We start from the raw sequence: 20,552 nt of genomic DNA, 5'->3' as shown, positions 1-20,552 counted from the left end.
AAGTGTCTATGAAGGCAACTCAATCGTTGATGTTTATCACAAAGGGGCAGAGTGTTAAAGCAGAGAAATCTTCCAACAGAAGATTGGACATTGGTGAGACTACCAATGCAGTAAAGTTTTGGTCCTGTTACTGAAAGCGGTTTAGAGATGTTTCACTCGGCTGATTCCTGGCCTGATGGGATTTGTCTTGTGAGAAAAGGTTCAGTTTATAGATTATGGATTTAGAAGAATGTCTCTAATGCCCTTTTGGGGAATGATATCTGTCATCCATACCCTGTGACAAGACTGACCCTTAACTGTGCTTTGAAATGGCTGAGCAAGCATAAGAACATAACAACTAGGAGCAAGAGCAGACCTTTAGCTTCTCAAGCCTCTTTCCCCATTCAATATGATCACCGATAACCAAACACTCCAATGCCTTTTTGCCATCCCTTCTCCATAAACTCTTACACGATAGTTGACCTTCTTTGCTCAGTCCTTTGATTAGAGTTGGGATGCCATATTGAGGTTGTACAGGAAATTGGTGAGGCCTTGTCTGGAATTGCGTGTCTAGTTCTGGTTGCCCAGTTATAGGAAGGACATTATTAAACTAGAGAAGGTTCAGAAGAGATTTAACAGAACGTTGCCAGGAATAGGATTGTTTGAGTTAGAATGAAAGGATATGCTGGGACAACTTCATTGCAGCGCTGGAGGTTCAGAGGTAACCTTATAGAAGTTTAAATTGTCTCACAGACAATCAAAAATTGATCAATCTCTACCTTAAACAAACTCAATGGCACGGTTTCCACAGTCTCTACTCCCTTGTCCACTCCCCATAATGCTTTAACCCATTACTAGTTAAAAATCTACCTCCTCCTCAAATTTATTCATTGTCCCAGTATCCACTCAATTCAAGGACAACCAGGGATGGGCAATAAATGCTGGCCTCACCAAGGGCACATACATCTGATGAAAGAACAAAGAAACCAGAAAAGCTCCGTTGGGAGTCCTGGCATGGTAAGGTGCATGGTCTTACACTGCGGTCAGTCTCTGCTGGCACAGTGACCTTACCATTGCCTTCAGACTCCAGGATCTCCTGCAGTACACGGAATGAGGCTGACTGTCTGGGCAGCTCCTCCGGCTCCTGGTTCTCTTGCAGCATTTTGTAAACTTCAGACTCCGTATCCACGGTGGGTCTGCATGGCTGCTTCACTGGTTCGAAACTGCGATGGAAACAAAAGACAAGCCAGAGGATCAGAGACTTCCAGATTCATTCCCTGATCATCAGGGCGCGGAAAAGTGCAGCGTTGAACAAAGCTTTCCCCAATGTCCGGATCGCATCTTAACTGTGAAGGATGATGGGAAAAGTAATGTTCAAATCAGCCAATTTGTGTCGAATATAGACAGTGACTCGCAGATTTCCACAGGATGGAGATGATTGGCTGGAAGTTCCTGCATGGCTGAAAGTGAACGGGATTAACGTTACAGATAAAATTTGTTATCATGTTACTATCCCCCACTTGCTGTATTTTGCTGGAGAAACCACACTGCTTTTATCCAGAGACATTGCTGTAGTCCTACTGGTGAGCTCTATTTGTTAGAATAGATTCTGTAGACTGTTTGATATAGCATGATGTTTAAAGAGACACTGCTGTATAAAAGACCAGATGTGTGTCTAGCTAGATACCTGCCCCATCACCAACTCACTGGTTAACACAGTGGTGCAATATGCTGTGTAAACTGGTGGTAGGGCTCTTGTTTGCTTGGGGTAAGGATTAGACACCCAGGGTAGAGTTTTGGATTTCTGTTGAAGACAGTCTGCATGTGGGCACAGGTGGTCACTGGCATCAGAAATCAATGTCAAATTGTTGACATATTTGTGCTGAAGTGGCATTCTCATTCTGGCTAACCCTACCCAGCTGGTCAGGGGGGAGGGAGAAACCCATCAGGGAAATGATCTGTTCAAAACGCACTCAGCAGAAGCCAACTGGAATCTTCTCAGCCAGGTTATGGGCCTGTTACTGAAGCCATAAGATGGAGAATGAGGACGAGTGAGTGAGTGAGTGAGTGAGTGGGCAAGGCCCGGGGGGAGACAGGGGTGGGGTGGGTGGATGGTGTTGGGTGGGTGGATGGTGTTGGGTTGACAGTCATTCACTTACTAGGCATCTGCAGCCCACATACCCAAGGCAGCTGCTGACTGCTCAGTCGGGGCTTAGACCCTCTGCAATGACAATATAGCAGCTGAAGTTGAAGATTTGATGGAGGTACCCACTTCTCTCTCTCTTACAGATATTGGAAGCTCCCATTTGGTTAGTGGGACTGCAACAGGAGCTTCCCATTGACCCTCCAGTGTTGACAGCCTGTTTGTCATCTCCAATGGAAGCCAATTCATTATTCCCACAACTTCATAGTCTGATGGAGGTCAGAGATACTACACTTATCTCCCGCCTGCCAGCACCCAGCCCGTATCCCTCCTAACCCTTCCTGTTCATATACCCAAATACCTCTTAAATGTTGCAATTGTACCAGCCTCCACCACCTCCTCTGGCAGCTCATTCCACACACATACCACCCTCTGTGTAAAAAAGTTGCCCCTTAGGACCCTTTTATATCTTTCCCCTCTCACCCTAAACCTTCGCCCTCTGGTTCTGGACTCCCCGATCCCAGGGAAAAGACTTTATCTATTTACCCTATCCATGCCCCTCATAATTTTGTAAACTTCTGTAAGGTCACCCCTCAGCCTCCAACGCTCCAGGGAGAACAGGTGGAGGGCGGGGTCTTGAGGGAGAATTGTTATATGGGTGTTAGTTGGAAACATACCAATCATGCAGTAGGATTAGTGAAACGATAACATGGGCCCAATCGACTTGCAAATCCTGCTATCCTCACTGTTTGTTTCTCATGGCCCTGCCAATCTTCGAAGCAAAGAGGTGGGGGATTGAATACCCAAAGATCAGCACCCTTTCATCAATAATCGCAGTTGGAATTTGGAAGGTGAGGGCTCAGAAAGAGGGGGAAGAGCAGAGGGTGGAAATCACTCCTACAGAAGCTGGTTGATGTCAATAAAGGGAAGATAGAAAAGAACACAAGGGAAAAAGGATGGATATAGTGCAGCTAATGTGAAGCACAAGTACCAGCAGAGATGGACCAAATGGCCTGTCTCGATGCTGTACATTCTACAAAAGGGTGGGGAGGTCAGGACTCCCTAATGTGGTATTCATGTAAAAGTGCCATTCACTCCTTCCTGTCTACTCGTGACATGCTGAGTGTGTCCAAGCCCCCTCAAACCAAAACCAAAACCAAAACCAAAACGAGAGGCGTGCAAGAGGCCAGGCTGTGGTGAGGTGCAAGTGTGCAGCATAGAAAGAAAACCACACACACCCGCACGGAGTATTGCGCAGAGCTCGTGTTACCTGATTGCGACAGGGCTTAGTGTTGAGATCTGTCCCTGCAAACTGTCCACAATGTTTTGTTGAGAATAAAGTTGCAGAGGAGAGTTAAACTGAGTGTGTAGCACTCGCAGCCCTGGTACATCCACCTCCACGGGACCCACTGCGCAGTACCGGGCTGCTTGCTTCAACTCCTCGGGTCCAACCCTGAGCCGGCTGGGGATGGAGGAGGTGCTATGCCTCCTGAATAAAGCTGATGGAGAGCAAGGGGGAGAAGGAGCATAGACTGTAGCAATGGGAGCTTTAAAGATTCCACTGGCAGACACTGGACTAAAGTGTAACATGTTTAATTTAAGGAAAGATGGATAGCAAAGAGAACAGAGGGATGATTTCATAAAGCAAGTAATGGCATGATGATGAAAAAAAACAAAGTCACCGTCAGAACCTGAGCAGGCATTAATCCATCGGCAATATATTTGTCACAATCACACAGTGCAATGTCAGAGCCACAGTGTTGTCATCAGGATTATTCTTCTATGGACTAAGAATTTCCCAAATATTTTTATGTTATAGTCATTTTAGGAAATAACTCTCTTTCTTACACAGACACAGTCTCAGGGCCTGTGGCTGATAGGTCCTTATGAGGAACAATCAGAAGTAGGCAGTCAGGTCACTGATTCACTAAAACTGTTCTTAAACAAAGATTTTAAATTGTTTCCAACATAACTTACATAACTTACTGATGCTGTCCCCATCAGTACTTTATCCCAGTGTCATACAGTTACAGACTGTCCCCACTAGTACTGAACCCCAGAGTTACGCAGTGACAGACCTGTCCCCAACAGTACTGTACCCCAGTATTAAACAGTGACAGACCAATCCCCACCCGAACTGTACCTCAGTGTTATATACAGTGACAGACTTGTCCACATGAATTGTGTACACTAGTGTTATACAGTGACAAACCTGTCCCCACTAATACTGTACCCTAGTGTTATACAGTGACAAACTTGTATCCACCAGTACTGTACCCCAATGTTATATTGTGAGAGACCTGACCACACCAGTACTGTACCCCAGTGTTACAGAGTGACACACCTGTTCCCCACCAATACTGCACCTCCATGTTATACAGTGACAGACCTGTCCTCACCAATACTGCACCCCAGTGTTATACAGTGACAGACCTGTCCCCATTAGTACTGTACCGCAGTTTTATACAGTGACAGACCTGCACCCACCAGTGCTGTACCTCAGTGAAATATACAGTGACAGACCTGTCCCCATGAGTTCTGTACACTAGTGTTATACAGTGACAGAAATGTCCCCAAAACTACATTGCAGTGTTATACAGAGATTGTAACTATCAGTGGGTGTTGTTTCGAGTTTAAGTCGACATTAACTCAATTATTATACTTGACCGAAATCCGAGTGGCAACACTGCATAACAAGAAGTTAATCATGAGAGATCATCCTGAATCATGCAGAAATAATTAAGTATTTAGCAAAAGGTCAGTCCAAATATTGTCAATGACTGGTATATAATCATGCAGGTTGGTTTAGTATTACATTTACTTTCAAGAGATAGTGAGATTTGTGAAGACTACTTTTCAAGAACAGGATAGGTTTTGTGTGAAGACATTGAGGTTTTGAGAGTCTCCACTGCCTGGGTGGTGTCAGTGCATATTGGAAAGGTGGACGTGGCTGGACTCTCATGCAGTGCGAGTCAGGGAGGCTGCACACAGGCAGCACGGACGTTAAACTCGCCCCAAAAGTGTGGGTCACCCTCAGGATGCAGCTTGTGAACGTCACAATGTAGACACAAAGCTGTGGTAAATCAAAGTTTCAGGCACCTGCTTACACCCGGCGATCGTTTAACGGGTGGGTTTACCAGGCTGGATGTGCGCTGCAATTGAGCCGGTCTCTGAAAAAATACACAGTGAATACAGACAGAGGAGTTATTGGTGTTTCATACTTTGGAAAGTCAGAACATCAGTTTAAATTAAGCAGCATCCAGCAGACTCTGTAGACCACCTGAAAGAACCTGGAAGGAGAAACCAGAAGACATCAGAGAAAGAGATTTTCTTCCCATTATGTAGCAGTGAACAAATCAAATAGAAAATAAACTAGTTCAGGGTAACTCAGCCGGTATAAGTCACTGAACTTTCGAGATCTTCTCCCATGAGCCTTTCTGACAGATAGGAATCTACACTATCACGTGACCACAAGTTTAATTTCCAGGGGAAATGGTTCTGATCAATTCTGACCCAAATCTTGAGTTTGACAGTCATGTACCAATTCAGATTGGCATGTGATATTCTTTGCCCCCATGAGACACAGGTAGGACAATCCAATGAAAGCAACTCTTCTGTAACGGTCAAACACACGACTAGAGGGAGCACAAACCCACAAGGTGTTCAGCGTGAAGCCGTGCAGTCCGATAGTATCCTGTACTGGTGTAGACGTGAATCCGGAAATATGCGAGGATATGGTACTTACGGTTTGCTTGGCTCGGGGTTGTTGGAGACTGCTCTTGACTCGAGGGCACTGTTGACTTTCTCCACGTTGGCTGCAGAATAAAGGCCAGCTGGACTGTTGTACTGTGAGGTAATGACTTTGGGAGATGAGCTGGAAACGGCACAGAATGGCTTAGCGCTCCGGTTGTGAGCACTTCCTATGTGTTTAGCCTCCTGCGTGCAAGGACAAAGATAGATGGCTACATGCAGGCGTGAGGTGGTGGCCAAGTAACATGCAATGCCAAATCTCCACCATTAGGGATGTGCAACCACTGTCTACCCATCATGGACATTTTGATATTCAACCCTTCACAATGATTTCAACTTATTTATTGCACGTCATCAGGGATAAACTGAGGGAGGGAATCGGTCTACTGGAGTACTCTTTCAAAGAGCTGTTATTGGCACAAGGGGCTGAATGGCCTCCTTCTCTGCTATTAGTGACCAATTTTAAAACAAACCAAATCTACGGGACCAGTGTGAAGATTCGTTTTGTCTCCTTGTCAAATATCACTTTCCAATGAATACAATGGGTGTAAGATCGACATTATATCGAAGTTCATGCCAAACAGGTCATTTGGGGTAAAAGACTAGATTAGATTAGATTACTTACAGTGTGGAAACAGGCCCTTCGGCCCAACAAGTCCACACCGACCCGCCAAAGCGCAACCCACCCATACCTTACATTTTCCCCTTAACTAACACTACGGGCAATTTAGCATGGCCAATTCACCTTACCCGCACATCTTTGGACTGTGGGAGGAAACCGGAGCACCCGGAGTAAACCCACGCAGACACGGGGAGAACGTGCAAACTCCACACAGTCAGTCGCCTGAGTCGGGAATTGAACCCAGGTCTCAGGCGCTGTGAGACAAAATTGGATCAATGAGCTGTCTGCCCTCTGGGAATTGAATCCAAAACTTTCTCCGCCACAAATCCGCAAAATTAATTGGGTAGGAGACAAAACAGAAACTGAGTAAATCATTCCAGTTGAAAGGACGTCAACAGTGATTACACATCCCTAATACGAACGCTCGCTCAGTGTCCTCCATTCCAACTGTGTGCAAAACAGAGCGGAAAACTGCTGGATACTGCAGCTCACTGTCTACTGCAGAAACAGACCAGAGAAAGAGACTGTACATCAACATACTGGCTGGAATGAATACCATTCATTGTCATCTACAACATACATTGACATAAAATACATACCCAAAGGAAATCAAAGGGCAAAAAATTGCAAGTGATGACCAAGAAGGAGATATTGTGAGGGGTGACCAGTCAAAATCCAGCCAAAGAAATGGACTTAACGAGGGGTCTTTAATTAGGTGAACAGGGCGCCATTTTGGAATATTGAGCCTGGAAAGGCTGAAGGACCAGCTCCCATTTTTGTGTGAAAAGGTTTGAATCGAGGACAGGGAAGATCTTGATGGAGTTTAAGGATCAGAATTGTAAAAATGACAGCTTTCAGATCCTCAGGAGGAGCATAAACTAAAGCAGTAGGTCAACATAGACAGCAGTGATAAGCAAAAAAGACTTGGAATGGATGACAGCACATATAGCAGAGATTCCAATGAATTAATGTGCCCTGAAGGGTGGAGGATGTAAGATGAATCATAGAATCGCTACAGTGTGGAAGCAGGCCATTTGGCTCATCAAGTCCACACTGCCCCTCCAAACAAGCATCCCAACCAATCCCTGTAACCCTGCATCTTCCATGGTTAATCCACCCGACCTACACACCCCTGGACATTATTAGATTAGATTAGATTAGATTAGATTAGATTAGATTCCCTACAGTTTGGAAACAGGCCCTTTGGCCCAACCAGTCCACACAGACCCTCCGAAGAGTAACCCATCCAGACCCATTTCCCTTTGACTAATGCACTTAATGCAATGGGCAATTTAGCATGGCCAATTCACCTAACCTGTACATCTTTGGACTGTGGGAGGAAACCAGAGCACCTGAAGGAAATCCACGCAGACACGGGAAGAATGTGCAAACTTCACACAGACAGTCACCCGAACCTGGGACCCTGGCAGTGTGAGGCAGCAGTGCTAACCACTGAGCCACCGTGCTGCCCAAGCAGCAGGGAATAAGCGACAGGGGAATAATTGAGTAATCATGCTTGATGCTAATGGAGATCCTATTGAGGGTTCAAGCAGCAGTGTGATATGATATTGGTGAAAATGGAAGTCAGTGTGCTGGAGAGAATTATGGGATTAGACAGCCAGTTCAAATCTCTTGGAGGAAAAACTTGCTATCACTCCAATCATCCTGGAACTAGAGGTAACAAATCAAGAGCCAAACGTTTGTGGTGGCACCAAAGACTTTGGTCTGACCAATGTTTGGCTGAAATTTACTCCAGTTAACTAAAGACTGACAATAGACTGACAATTCCAAGTCAGTGGTTGGGTTGGGAGAAGTGGGGGATTGATAGAGTTCAACAGCATCAGTGGATGTGGAAGATGACATGTTCACAGATAGTTTCTGCAAGGGGAAGAACATGCATGAGTTAGAAAGGAAAGGTAACAGTCTTGAGACAATAATGGAGAGATAGGAAGTTGATAGGCCAAAGGGATGGGTTAAAGTGTGTCTATTTCAATGCAAGGAGTGTCAGGAATAAGAGTGATGAACTTAGAGCATGGATCAGTACTTGGAACTACAGTGCTGTGGCCATAATGGAGACATGGATTTCACAGGGGCAGGAATGGCTACTGGAAGTTCCAGGGTTTAGACCTTTTATAAAAGAACAGGGTTGGGGGGGGGGGGGGGGGGGGTGGTAAAAGAGGAGGGGGCATTGTTAATTAGAGAGTGCATCACAGCTGCAGAAAAGGACATTGTTGAGGAGGGTTTATCTACTGAGTTAGTATCGCTGGAAGTCAGTAACAGAAAAGGAGCAGTTACTTTATTGGGTGTTTTCTATAGACACCCCCCCCCCCCCAACCCCCCGATAGCAGCAGAGAGATGGAAGAACAGATTGGATCTTGGAAAGGTGCAGATGTAATGGAGTTGTTGTCATGGGTGACTTCAACTTCCCTAATATTGATTGGAACCTTCTTAGGGCAGATGGTCTGGATGCAGCCAATTTCATCAGGTGTATCCAGAAAGGATTCTTGATTCAATATGTAGATAGGCCGACTAGGGGGGGCAGGCCATATTGGATTTGGTGCTAGGCAACAAGCCAGGCCAGGTGTCAGATCTCTCAGTGGGAGAGCATTTCGGGGACAGTGACTACAACTGCCTCATCTTCACCATAGCCATGGAGAGGGATAGGGACAGACAGCATGGGAAAGTATTTAATTGGGGGAGAGGAAGTTATACTGATATTAGACAGGAGCTGTGGAGTACAAATTGGGAACAATTGTTCTATGGGAAATGCACAACAGAAATATGGAGGCTGTTTAAGAAGCATTTGTTGCGAGTGTTACATAACTTTGTCCCATTGAGACAGGCAAGGAATGGTAAGGTGAGGGAGCCTTGGATGACAAGAGAAGAGGAGCTTCTCGTCAAGAGAAAGAAGGGAGCTTACTTAAGGTTGAGGAAGCAAGGATTGGGCACAGCTTTAGAGGATTACAGGGTAGATTAGATTCCCTACAGTGTGAAAACAGTCCCTTCAGCCCAACAAGTCCACACCAACCCTCCTAAGAGTAACCCATCCAGACCCACTACCCTCTGACTAATGCACCTATCGCTACGGGCAATTTAGCATGGCAAATTCACCTGACCTGTACATCTTTGGACTGTGGGAGGAAACTGGAGCACCCGAAGGAAACCCACGCAGACACGGGGAGAACGTGCAAACTCCACACAGACAGTCGCCTGAGGCTGGAATTGAGCCTGAAACCCTGGTGCTGTGAGGCAGCAGTGTTAACCACTGAGCCACTGTGCCACCCTAACTAGGAAAGAACTCAAAAATGGCCTGAGGAGAGCTAGGAGGGGGCACGGGAGTGTCTTGGTGGGAAGGATTAGGGAAAACCCAAAGGTGTTCTACACACACGAGGAATAAATCCCCACGGCCAGACCAGATATATACAAGGTTACTATGGGAAATGAGGAATGAGATTGCTGCATCTCTGGCGATGATCTTTACATCCTCACTCTCCACGGGAGTAGTACCGGATGATTGGAGGGAGGCGAATGTTGTTCCTCTGTTCAAGAAAGGGAAGAGGGAAATCCCTGGGAATTACACACCAGTCAGTCTTGCATCTGTGATAAGCAAGGTACTGGAAAGGATTCTGAGAGATAGGGTTTATGACTATTTGGAAAAACATAGTTTGATTAAAGCTAGTCAGCATGGGGCAGGTCATGCCTCACAAGCCTTACTGAGTTATTTGAGGATGTGATTTGACGAAGGTCGAGCAGTGGATGTGGTGTGTATGGACTACAGCAAGGCATTTGATAAGGTTCCCCATGGTAGGCTCATTCAGAAAGTTAGGAGGTATGGGATACAGGGAAATTTGTCTGTCTGGATACAGAATTGGTTGGCCGAAAGAAGACAGCGAGTGGTAGTGGATGGAAAGTATTCCGCCTGGAGGTCGGTGACCAGTGGTGTCCCACAGGGATCTGTTCATAGGCCTCTGACCTTTATAGTTTTTATAAATGACTTGGATAAAGAAATGGAAGGGTGGGTTAGTAATTTTGCTGATGACACAAAGGACAGTGGTGTTGTAGATAGATCGAGGGCTGTTACAGGCTACAAGACATTGACAGGATGCAGAGCTGGGCTGAGAAGTGGCAGATGGAGTTCAACCTGGATAAATCCAAAGTGATTCATTTTGGATTGTCGAATTTGAATGCTGCATACAGGGTTAAAGACAGGATTCTTGGTAGTGTGGAGGAACCATGGGATTTTGACGTCAATGTACATAGATCCCTCAAAGTTGTCACCCAAGTTGATAGGACTGTTAAGAAGGAGTATGGTGTGTTTATTTTCATTGACAGGGGGATTGACTTTAAGAGCCATGAGGTTTTGCTGCAGCTTTGTAAAACCCTGGTTAGACCAGGCTTGGAATACGGTGTCCATTCCTGGTCACCTCACTATAAGAAGGATGTAGATGCTTTAGAAAGGGTGCAGAGGAGATTTACCAGGATGCTGCCTAGATTGGAGGGCGAGTCTTATGAAGTGAGATTGAGTGAGCTAGGGCTTTTCACACTGGAGAGAGGATGGGAGAGAGGTGACTTGAGGGAGGTGTATAAGGTAATGAGAGGCATAGATAGAGTAGCTAGACAGAGACTTTTACCCAGGGCAGAAATGGCTGTCACAATGGGCCATAATTTTAAGGTGACTGGAGGAAGTGTCGGGCAGATATCAGAGGTAGGTTCATTGTGCAGAGAGTGGTGGGTGCGTGGAATGCACTGCCAGTGGTGGAAGTAGAGTCAGAAACATTAGGGATATTTAAGCGACTGTTGGACAAGCACATGGACGGCAGCAAATGGGGGGGGTGTAGGTTGGTTTGATGTTAGATTAAGGGAAATGCTCAACACAACATTGTGGGCCAAAAGGGCTGTATTGTGCTGTATCGTTCTATGTTCTATGAACTCATTGCAGGAATACCCTGTATTCAATCAGACAGTGTAAAGGTTGTGCATTTTTCTTTTTACAATTCTGGGGTTAAATGAAAAAGAGCAGCCTCCAAACCAACATTTTAAAGCAATTCTCCACGTTTTTGAACAGTAAGTAACTTGACACTCACAGCTGGCACCCTTTCAACAGTCGGGTGAAAGTGGGTACTGCAGATGCTGGAGATTGGAGTCAAGATTAGAATGGTGCTGGAAAAGCACAGCAGGTCAGGCAGCATCCAAGGAGCAGGAAAATCGACATTTCAGGCAAAAGCCCTTCATCAGGAATAGAGGCAGGGAGCCTCCAGGGTGGAGAGATAAAGGGGGGGAAGATACCATTCTAATCTTGACTCCCGCTCAACAGTTGCTTGAGCAAGGAGTTATTGAAAATTAGGCTGCAAACTGGAGCCAAGATGGAGACTGGGGGCTGGTAACAAGTCGGCGATTGCTCTATGGATAGTTATCAGTTAGCAATTACAGATGTTTTTTGGCTATCAAGAACCATGTGATTATTTCCCAGGAATCTGAACCCCTTGGGGCTGGGAACAAGATACAGAGAATTGATCAGAACTGGTGGTGCTGTCTCTCTGCTCCTTGCAGTTTATCTTGCTTTCAGCATTTGGTTTAAGTTATGACTTTTTAATGGATAGAGATTTTTAAACAGGTGAAATGGATTAAGAGCCAATTATGGCACTATTCAGCATTCTTACGTTTTCTGATGAGTATAAGACTGTAAATGAAGCATTAAGGAACAGGCACTGAAGAGGGAACACATGGGGTCCATGATTATGTATCAGATCTTTACCCATTGGCATTACATCTTCTCACAAAATGCTACTTTGATTGGTTTGAAGCTGAATTTTTGATTTGTGTTACAAAGTACCTTTAGGGGTCTGTCACTCGTTCATTTTGCTTAATTAAACAATTTTTGTTTGAAATAGCTCACAAACACAGTGGAGAGGAGGAAGGTCTCCTGTGCCGCAGGGGTAGCGTCCCTATCCCCTGCACCACGAAGCCTCGGTTCAAGTCCCACCTACTCCAGAGGGTGTAATAATATCCCCGAACAGGATTGATTATAGTAGGAAAGGGGAAGAGGTCTGAGACTGAAATATTGTCCGTCCAGCAAAAGCAAACAGCACTGCAGCATCATGTCAAGAATAAATCTGCCTTTCCTGAATCCCTCTCTCCACGGTGGGCGGCACAATGGCACAGTGGTTAGCACTGCTGCCTCACAGCGCCAGAGACCTGGGTTCAATTCCTGTTCTCCCCTTGTCTGTGTGGGTTTCCTCCAGGTGCTCCGGTTTCCTCACACAGTCCAAAGATGTGCGGGTCAGGTGAATTGGCCGTGGTAAATTGCCCGTAGTGTTTGGCTAGGGGTATGGGTGGGTTGCGGGTTGGTGTGGACTTGTTGGGCCGAAGGGCCTGTTTCCACACTGTAAGTAATCTAATCTAAGGGTGTTGGGGAGCTAACAATAGCTACCCTCCTGTTCCTTTTCCGAGTAAGAATTGTCACAAACAACACGTATCACCAGTGGACTTAGTAGCCATTCCCAGCTGTGAGCAGTGACTCAGTAGCAGCTCATGGAGAAACAGATTATTTAATACATTCTCATCTACCCCCTGCCCTGTCAAACCAAAACTAACTAACAATTATTTCTGTGTTTATTCTTCCTTGGGATATGAGCAACATCTTTATTTATTGCCCATTCCTAATTGCCCTTGAACTGAGAGGCCTGTTCTGTCATTTCCGTCAGGCCTACTACGGTGGGTCTGGAGTCACATGTAGGCCAAACCAGGTAAGAATGGCAGATTCCCTTCCCTCAAGAACATTGGTGAACTAGATGAGTTTTTACAATAATTGACACCATTTCTCAACTCCACCCTCTCCCCTAAAAGCATGAAGGGACAAAAGTGGAAACCAATCTTAAATTTAAGACAAAAACCTCAGGATATGGTCACTGCTGGCAAGACTATGATGTATCCTGACTTCCCACAGCACGGTGGCACATTGGTTAGCACTGCTGCCTCACAGCGCCAGGGTCCCAGGTTCGATTCCAGCCTTGGGCAGCTGTCTGTGTTGAGTTTGCATGTTCTCCTCATGTCTGTGTGGGTTTCTTCTGGGTGGCCTGGTTTCCTTCCACGGTCCAAAGATGTGCAGGATAGGTGAATTGGCCATGGGAAATGCAGAGTCACGGGAATGGGATGGGATGGTCTTTGGAGGGTCAGTGTGGACCCAAAGGGCCTGCTTCACACTGTAGGGATTCACTGAGAATGAAGCAGCTTTATGAAACATTACTGTTACTTAATATAATGGAGTGGCTTGCCAGATTGTATCAAAGGTCTGTTAATGTGGCAACATGGTAGCATAAGGACTGGAGTCATGTAGAGACCAAACGTTCAGGTTCCTAATGGAGGAATTGAATCCTTGCTTTATTACTAAAAATATGACTGCTTCACAGCCACTCCCACTAACACTGGGTTTTCAGTTCCACTTTTTGTTTTAGTCGAATTTAAATTCTCAAGTTTCCATGCTGCGGTCTGAACGCAGGTATTCTCCCAGATCTCCACATTTCAGACCCAGTAACATAATCACAAAACACAACTGTCTCCCAAACATTAGTGTGTGTTTAAATACTGCAAAAACCTACAGCACAACATTGTGTTACAGTCTTTATATCAACACCAAAATGACTACTGCTTCATGAGCAGTTGCTGTGGTTGCTTGTCATGGTGGCCTATGTGCATGACTATGAACCAGGAGGCATTGGGAGGGTGGTTACCCAGAGAGGCTTCACAGTAACCCAGTTCGCTCCATCATTCCCAAAGCAGGTAACAGTGAGAAGGGGAAGCCTTTGTCTCATCAACAAAGAGGGTTTCATTTAAACACAATAGAATCAGGATAGAACAGTCATGACAACTTGTGGCAACATTTCTGACAGCTGGCATCCAATGGACAAGGCCACATAGACTTTTCAAAGACCATGACCCCTTATGTACCACTGAAGGGGCAGAGGGATCTGGGTGGCCTGGTACAAGAATCACACAACATTAGTAAGCAGTTGCAGCAAGTAATGAGAAAGGCAACTAGAATATTGCAGCTTATTTAAAGGAGAACTGAATGTAAAAATAGGGATGTTTTGCTTCAGTTGTACAGAGCATCGGTAAGGCTGAATCTGGAGTACTTTTTACAGTTTTGATCTTTCTTAAGAAAGAATGACAGACGTGAGAAGCAATTCATAGAAGATTATCTTATGCTGAAAGTTTGGGCTTGTAATCAATCAAAAAATTAGAAGTTATCTCATTGAGATTTATAAAATATATTGGTTCACTCATTTGTTACCACATTCTGCCTCACAGTGCCATGGAGCTGGGTTCAATTCCGCCCTCGGGTAACTGTCTGTGTGGAGTTTGCACATTCTTCCCATACCTGCTTCAGTTTCCCCCAGGTTCTCTGGTTTCATAATAAATCATAGAATCCCTACAGTGTGGAAACAGGCCCAACCAGTCCACACTGACCCTCCAAAGAGTAACCCACCCAGACCCATTCCCCTACCCTAATGACTAATGCACCTAACCTACACATCCCTGCACACTATGGGCAATTTGGCATGGCCAATCCATCTAACCTGCACACCTTTGGAGTGTGGGAGGAAACTGGAGCACCCGGAGGAAACACACACTGACATGGGGAGAATGTGTGGAGTTTGCACAGTCGCCCAAGGCTGGAATCAAACTCGGGTCCCTGGCACTTATTTGGTGGATTGGCCGTGCTAAATTTTCCTCAGCGTCCAGGGATTTGCAGCCTGGTATAGCTGTGGGGATTGCAGGGTTACAGGGATAGGATGAGGGGAACTGATTTGGGAGAAATGCTCTTTAGAGGGTCAGTATGGACTTAAATTACCTGTTTCCACAACGTAGACATTCTATGATCCTATGATAAGATCCTGCAGGGATCTGGTAAGGTGGATGCTGGGAAGAGGTTTCCCCTTGTGGGACAGTCTAGGACCAGAGGACATCATCTCAGAATCAGAGGTCAGCCGACAGAGATGAGGAGGAATTCTTCTCCCAGTGAGATTAGAGCAAGTAATTTAAACATTAGAGATCTTCCATTTAAGCCAGAAATGAGCAGGATTTCTTTTTCTCTCACCGGTTCATGAGTCTTTGGAATTGTGTTCCTAGAGGTGGTGGAGACAGGGTCATTGAATAGTTTTAAGGCAGAGGGTAGATACAATGGATACTGCAGGTGAACAGGAAAACCGAATCCAGGCTGATACAGATCGGCCCGGATCTTATTAAATCACAGAGCAGGTTCGAGAGGCGGGGGAGCAGCTTGAATATTTACTGCTGTTTCTAATTCATATGTTTGCGTTTTTCCTAGTGAGGTTCTCACATTTTTCAAGGATACTCTCTCTCTCTCTCTCCCTCTCTCTAGGACAAGGAAACACACCCTCCTCCATGAAGTTATCAATTCTATATTTAGTGACAGTAGTTTGCTGATTGTTTCAGAGTGAGTGGTCTGGGGTCTGCCATTGTAAACAGGACCGTGCGAATGTGCAATCCCCTTGCTATAAGGAATGGGAGGAGGAGGAAGCTGGCCAACTGTTTGAGGCTGCTCTGTCGTTCAATAAGATATTGTGTAATCTTCGAGGTCAACTCCAATGAGTTGCCCTGCCCTTAAATCCACAGCTTCCTTTGGTGCTGAAAATTCTATCAACACGGATTTTGATCATATTCCATATCAATGCATCACAAGCCATCTGGAGTGGAGAATTCTAAAGATCCCAAACTCTCCAAATGGAAAGATTTGTCCTTATCTCAGTCCTTAATGATCAGGTAGCTGCCTGATGAGAGAGCAGCGCTCCAAAAACTTGTACTTTCAAATGAACCTGTTGGACTGTAATTTGATGTTGTGTGATTTTTAACTCTGTCCACCCCAGTCCAACACCAGCCCCTCCACATCAGTCCTTAATAGTGGAACACCTCTTCATGAGATTCTCCCGCCACAAACCATACAACACCACCCCGTCCCCTTCCCCGCCCCATGTTTTAGACCCTCCGTCCAGGGACAACAGCCTCTACAAATCTATGGAAAGGATACAACTTTCAAAGCATTTAGTTACATTGTGACTCTCTCCCCTCTCCAAAACAAAACGGCACCCAATTGTTTCCACATGGAGTGTAGGAGCATAAATTCTGACAGTAATTGATTAACAGAAACAAAAAATTACTGTGAAAAGATATGAATGATTTGGAGATGCCAGTGTTGGACTGGGGTGGACAAAGTTAAAAATCACACAACACCAGGGTATAGTCCAACAGGTTAATTGGAGGCACTAGCTTTCTGAGCACTGCTCCTTCATGGGTGGTTGTGGAGTACATGATTGTAGGACACAGAATTTATAGCAAAAGTTTACAGTGTGATGTAACTGAAATTATACATTGAAAGATACCTTGATTGTTTGTTAAGTCTCTCATCTATTAGAATGACCATATTAGTTTCACTTCTTTTATATGTAAATCACAAAACGTTTTTTAAAAGTTACATTCTCAAGTGAACTTTTGCAATTGTTGTCAGCCCAGATAATGTGTTGAAGGTGTTAGCCCCTTGTGTGCTGCTGTCTGTGCCATAATGTTTAGACTTATTCTAATTTTATATAGTTTCAGTTACATTACACTATAAATGTTTGCTATAAATTCTGTGTCCTAACAATCGTGCACTCCACAACCACCTGATGAAGGAGCAGTGCTCTGAAAGCTAGTGCTTCCAATTAAACCTGTTGGACTATAACCGGTATTATGTGATTTTTTAAAAAAGATATGAATTTGACGTTTTATGTCTCACACTCATCAGAACTGAACTGCAAGAAAAGCAAGTTTCAAAAGGAAACAACAATTTATTCAGCAAGAATAATGGGTGTTGATTGACTGGATAATGATTGACATGAAGGAGTAGAAGGGATTGTTAACTGTCCTGCATGACCAGACACGTCCAAGAACAGTTCACAGTTCCTGCTATACTTCATCCTAATCTGCTTCCCTTGTTGTTTAATTGTCTCATTTTCTTGCAGTTCAGTCCAGACGAGAGTGGGAGATGAAAAATGTTGACTCATGTCTCTTGTTCAACAATGTCTGTGGGGAAAGCTTTAAAAAGGACCTAAGGGGCAACTTGTTCATGCAGAGGTTGGTGTGTGTTTAAACTCTGACAACGCTGAACTGAGATTCTGTATTGGTGAAGCAAAATGAAGCTTTGGTTCAGAAAAGTTCTAAAAAAAAATGCTGCTGCAAAATTAGGCTTCTGTTTTAACTGAGAAGAATAATTGTGGAAATTTGAAACATTTGTGGGCGGCACGGTGGCACAGTGGTTTGCACTGCTGCCTCACAGCGCCTGTGGCCCGGGTTCAATTCCCGACTGTGTGGAGTTTGCACGTTCTCCCCGTGTCTGCGTGGGTTTCCTCTGGGTGCGCCGGTTTCCTCCCACAGTCCAAAGATGTGCAGGTCAGGTGAATTGGTCATGCTAAATTGCCCGTAGTGTTAGGTAAGGGGTAAATGTAGGGGTATGGGTGGGTTGCGCTTCGGTGGGTCGGTGTGGACTTGTTGGGCCGAAGGGCCTGTTTCCACACTGTAAGTCTAACCTAATCTAATCAAAAGACTGTTTAATTATGGAGGCTACCATTGGTAAGCCTTGTCCAGCTGTACCATTCTAAAATTGACACTAGGTGGAGCCCACGGTCCATGCTTTATTGCCTTTTCTAACAGAGGAAACCCAACAGCAAACTCACAGCAATCAGCAAAGGTAATTCTTTTCATACTGAATGTATTGCAGGATCATTCTGGTTACACAGAACCACACAAATGTATAACCCACACAGCAAGAGTGGGCTGATTTAGACTTTGATCATCTGGAATAAAAAAATAAATTGCAGAGTTTCTGGCAACAATTGTGAGAATTCTGAAAAATTACAGTGACATGGTCCACAGAGATGGGAAAACATAGATTCAATTTACATAGAATTGACAAGACAAACACTGGTCACTCAAATGATAGGTCCACATTTATGTTCCACACAAACTTCCTGAAACATTGACCAAGCCTTCACGCCAAGACTGTGTGGAGTTTGCACATTCTCCCCGTGTCTGTGTGGGTTTCCTCCGGGTGCTCCGGTTTCCTCCCACAGTCCAAATATGTGCAGGTTAGGTGTATTGGCCATGCTAAATTGCCCGTAGTGTTAGGTGCAGGGGTAAATGTAGGGGAATGGGTCTGGATGGGCTGCGCTTCGGCGTGTCGGTGTGGACTTGTTGGGCCGAAGGGCCTGTCTCCACACTGTAGGGAATCTAAATCGAAAATCTAAATCTAAATCTCAATAATCTTGACTGTCTTTCCACTCCTGCGTTTACCTAGCTTCCTTTTAAATATCTGAACATAGGAACAGGAGGTCATTCGGCCCCTCAAGCCTGTCCCACCCTTCAATCAGTTCATGGCTGATCTGTGGCCAAACTCCATATACCTGCCTTAGGCCCACATCCCTTTATACCTACGCTTAATAAAAATTTATCTAACTCATTTAAAATTAACAAGTGATCCAACACCTGCTGCCATTTGCGCAAGAGATTCTAAACATGTCCTACCAGTTGTATATAGGAGTGCTTCCTAATATCCCTCCTGACAGTTTGGCCCTAATTCACAGACTGTGCTCTGGTTCTGTAATCTCCAACCAGTGGAAATAATTTATCTTCATCTTATTGTCTGCTCCTTATGCATTCCATATGTTCTCTCTCAACATAAAGGGTTTCTCCATAATTTCCTATTTGATTTATTAGAGAACACATTGTACAGACAACAGAGGCACAGTGGTAATGTCACTAGTTTAATGTCCCAGACACATTGTTTGAGAATATGGATTCAAATCCCACCATGGAATTTAGGTTCCACTAATTAATCAGCAACTTCAAGCCATTGGTAGTTTTCTTTGTAAAAGCTCATCTGGTTCGCCTTTGGCAAGTCAGGAAATCTGCTGCTCTAACCTGGTCTGGACTACATGTGACAGTAATGTGGGGTTATGCCTGACTGCCCTCTGAAAAGGCCCAGCAGGCTATTCAAGCGAGGGTAATGTTTGCCTTACCAGTGATGCCAACATCTTAAAAAGGACAATCAAGTCAAGTTGCCATAATCTTACCAGGAGAAAGTGAGGACGGCAGATGCTGGAGATCAGAGCTGAAAAATGTGTTGCTGGAAAAGCACAGCAGGTCAGGCAGCATCCAAGGAGTAAGAGAATTGACATTTCAGGCATAATCTTACCAGACCACAGGGGCTGCTCTCTCTTCAGAGAGAGACAGCTGGTGGTGATTTAGTCTGAAGGCCACCATACCTCAGGCAAGACCGGGGTGGGTGGAGGGGCGTTGAGAAGGAGAGTCCTTCATGAAACCTGAGCCAGTGATAGGATTTGAACCCACGTTGTTGGCATCATATTGTTTTGTAAACCAACCATCCAACCAACTGAACTAAACTGACCCCCCACCCCAAACAGAAGAATAAACAGCCCCTCTGCATCGCTATCCTTTCAAAAGAATCACATTCTTAATATCCTCAGCCTGATCCTTCATTCCTGGTAATTAGACTCTCATTGATATATTCTAAAGTGTAGATTATAATCATAAATACTGATATGATTGTTAGCTTGAACTAAGTCTATAAAAGGCCTGGTTTGAAAGGGTCACTAAATAGACTACCACAATTTTGTCGCTATCCTATTAGATTAGATCCCCTAGAATGTTGAAACAGGCCCTTCGGCCTAACAAGTCCACACAGACCCTCCGAATTGTAACTAACCCAGGCCCACCTAACACGATGGGCAACTTAGCATAGCCAATTCACCTGACCCGCACATATTTGGACTGTGGGAGGAAACCGGAGCACCCGGAGGAAACCCACGCAGACACGGGAAGAATGTGCAAACTCCACACAGACAGTTCCCCGAGGTTGAAATTGAACCTGGGACCCTGATGTTGCGAGGCAGCAGTGCTAACCACTGAGCCACCATCTGCCTCTATCAAACAGTTACAGCAGGGATTTTGGATGCGGTCAAGATAAGAATTTGGGCAGCATGGAGA

General features: G+C 45.0%; 1 protein-coding gene across 1 annotated transcript in view; it reads right to left on the bottom strand.

Annotated features, from left to right (window-relative positions):
- The window catches only part of pdlim1 (PDZ and LIM domain 1 (elfin)), an 86,589-nt gene that overhangs the window by 2,711 nt on the left and 63,326 nt on the right, over nt 1–20,552 (bottom strand). The window contains exons 4-5 of the mRNA XM_060854438.1: nt 5,868–6,058; nt 1,051–1,202 (exon numbers count right to left, since the gene is read on the bottom strand). Of these exons, the coding sequence (XP_060710421.1) occupies nt 1,051–1,202; nt 5,868–6,058 (343 nt within the window). The remainder of the gene's footprint in view (nt 1–1,050; nt 1,203–5,867; nt 6,059–20,552) is intronic.

Source organism: Hemiscyllium ocellatum, chromosome 43 (assembly GCF_020745735.1).
Source record: "Hemiscyllium ocellatum isolate sHemOce1 chromosome 43, sHemOce1.pat.X.cur, whole genome shotgun sequence".
Taxonomy (NCBI): Eukaryota; Metazoa; Chordata; class Chondrichthyes; order Orectolobiformes; family Hemiscylliidae; genus Hemiscyllium; species Hemiscyllium ocellatum.
Note: the sequence above shows the minus strand (reverse complement) of the source record. Positions and strands in the feature narration are given on the sequence as shown.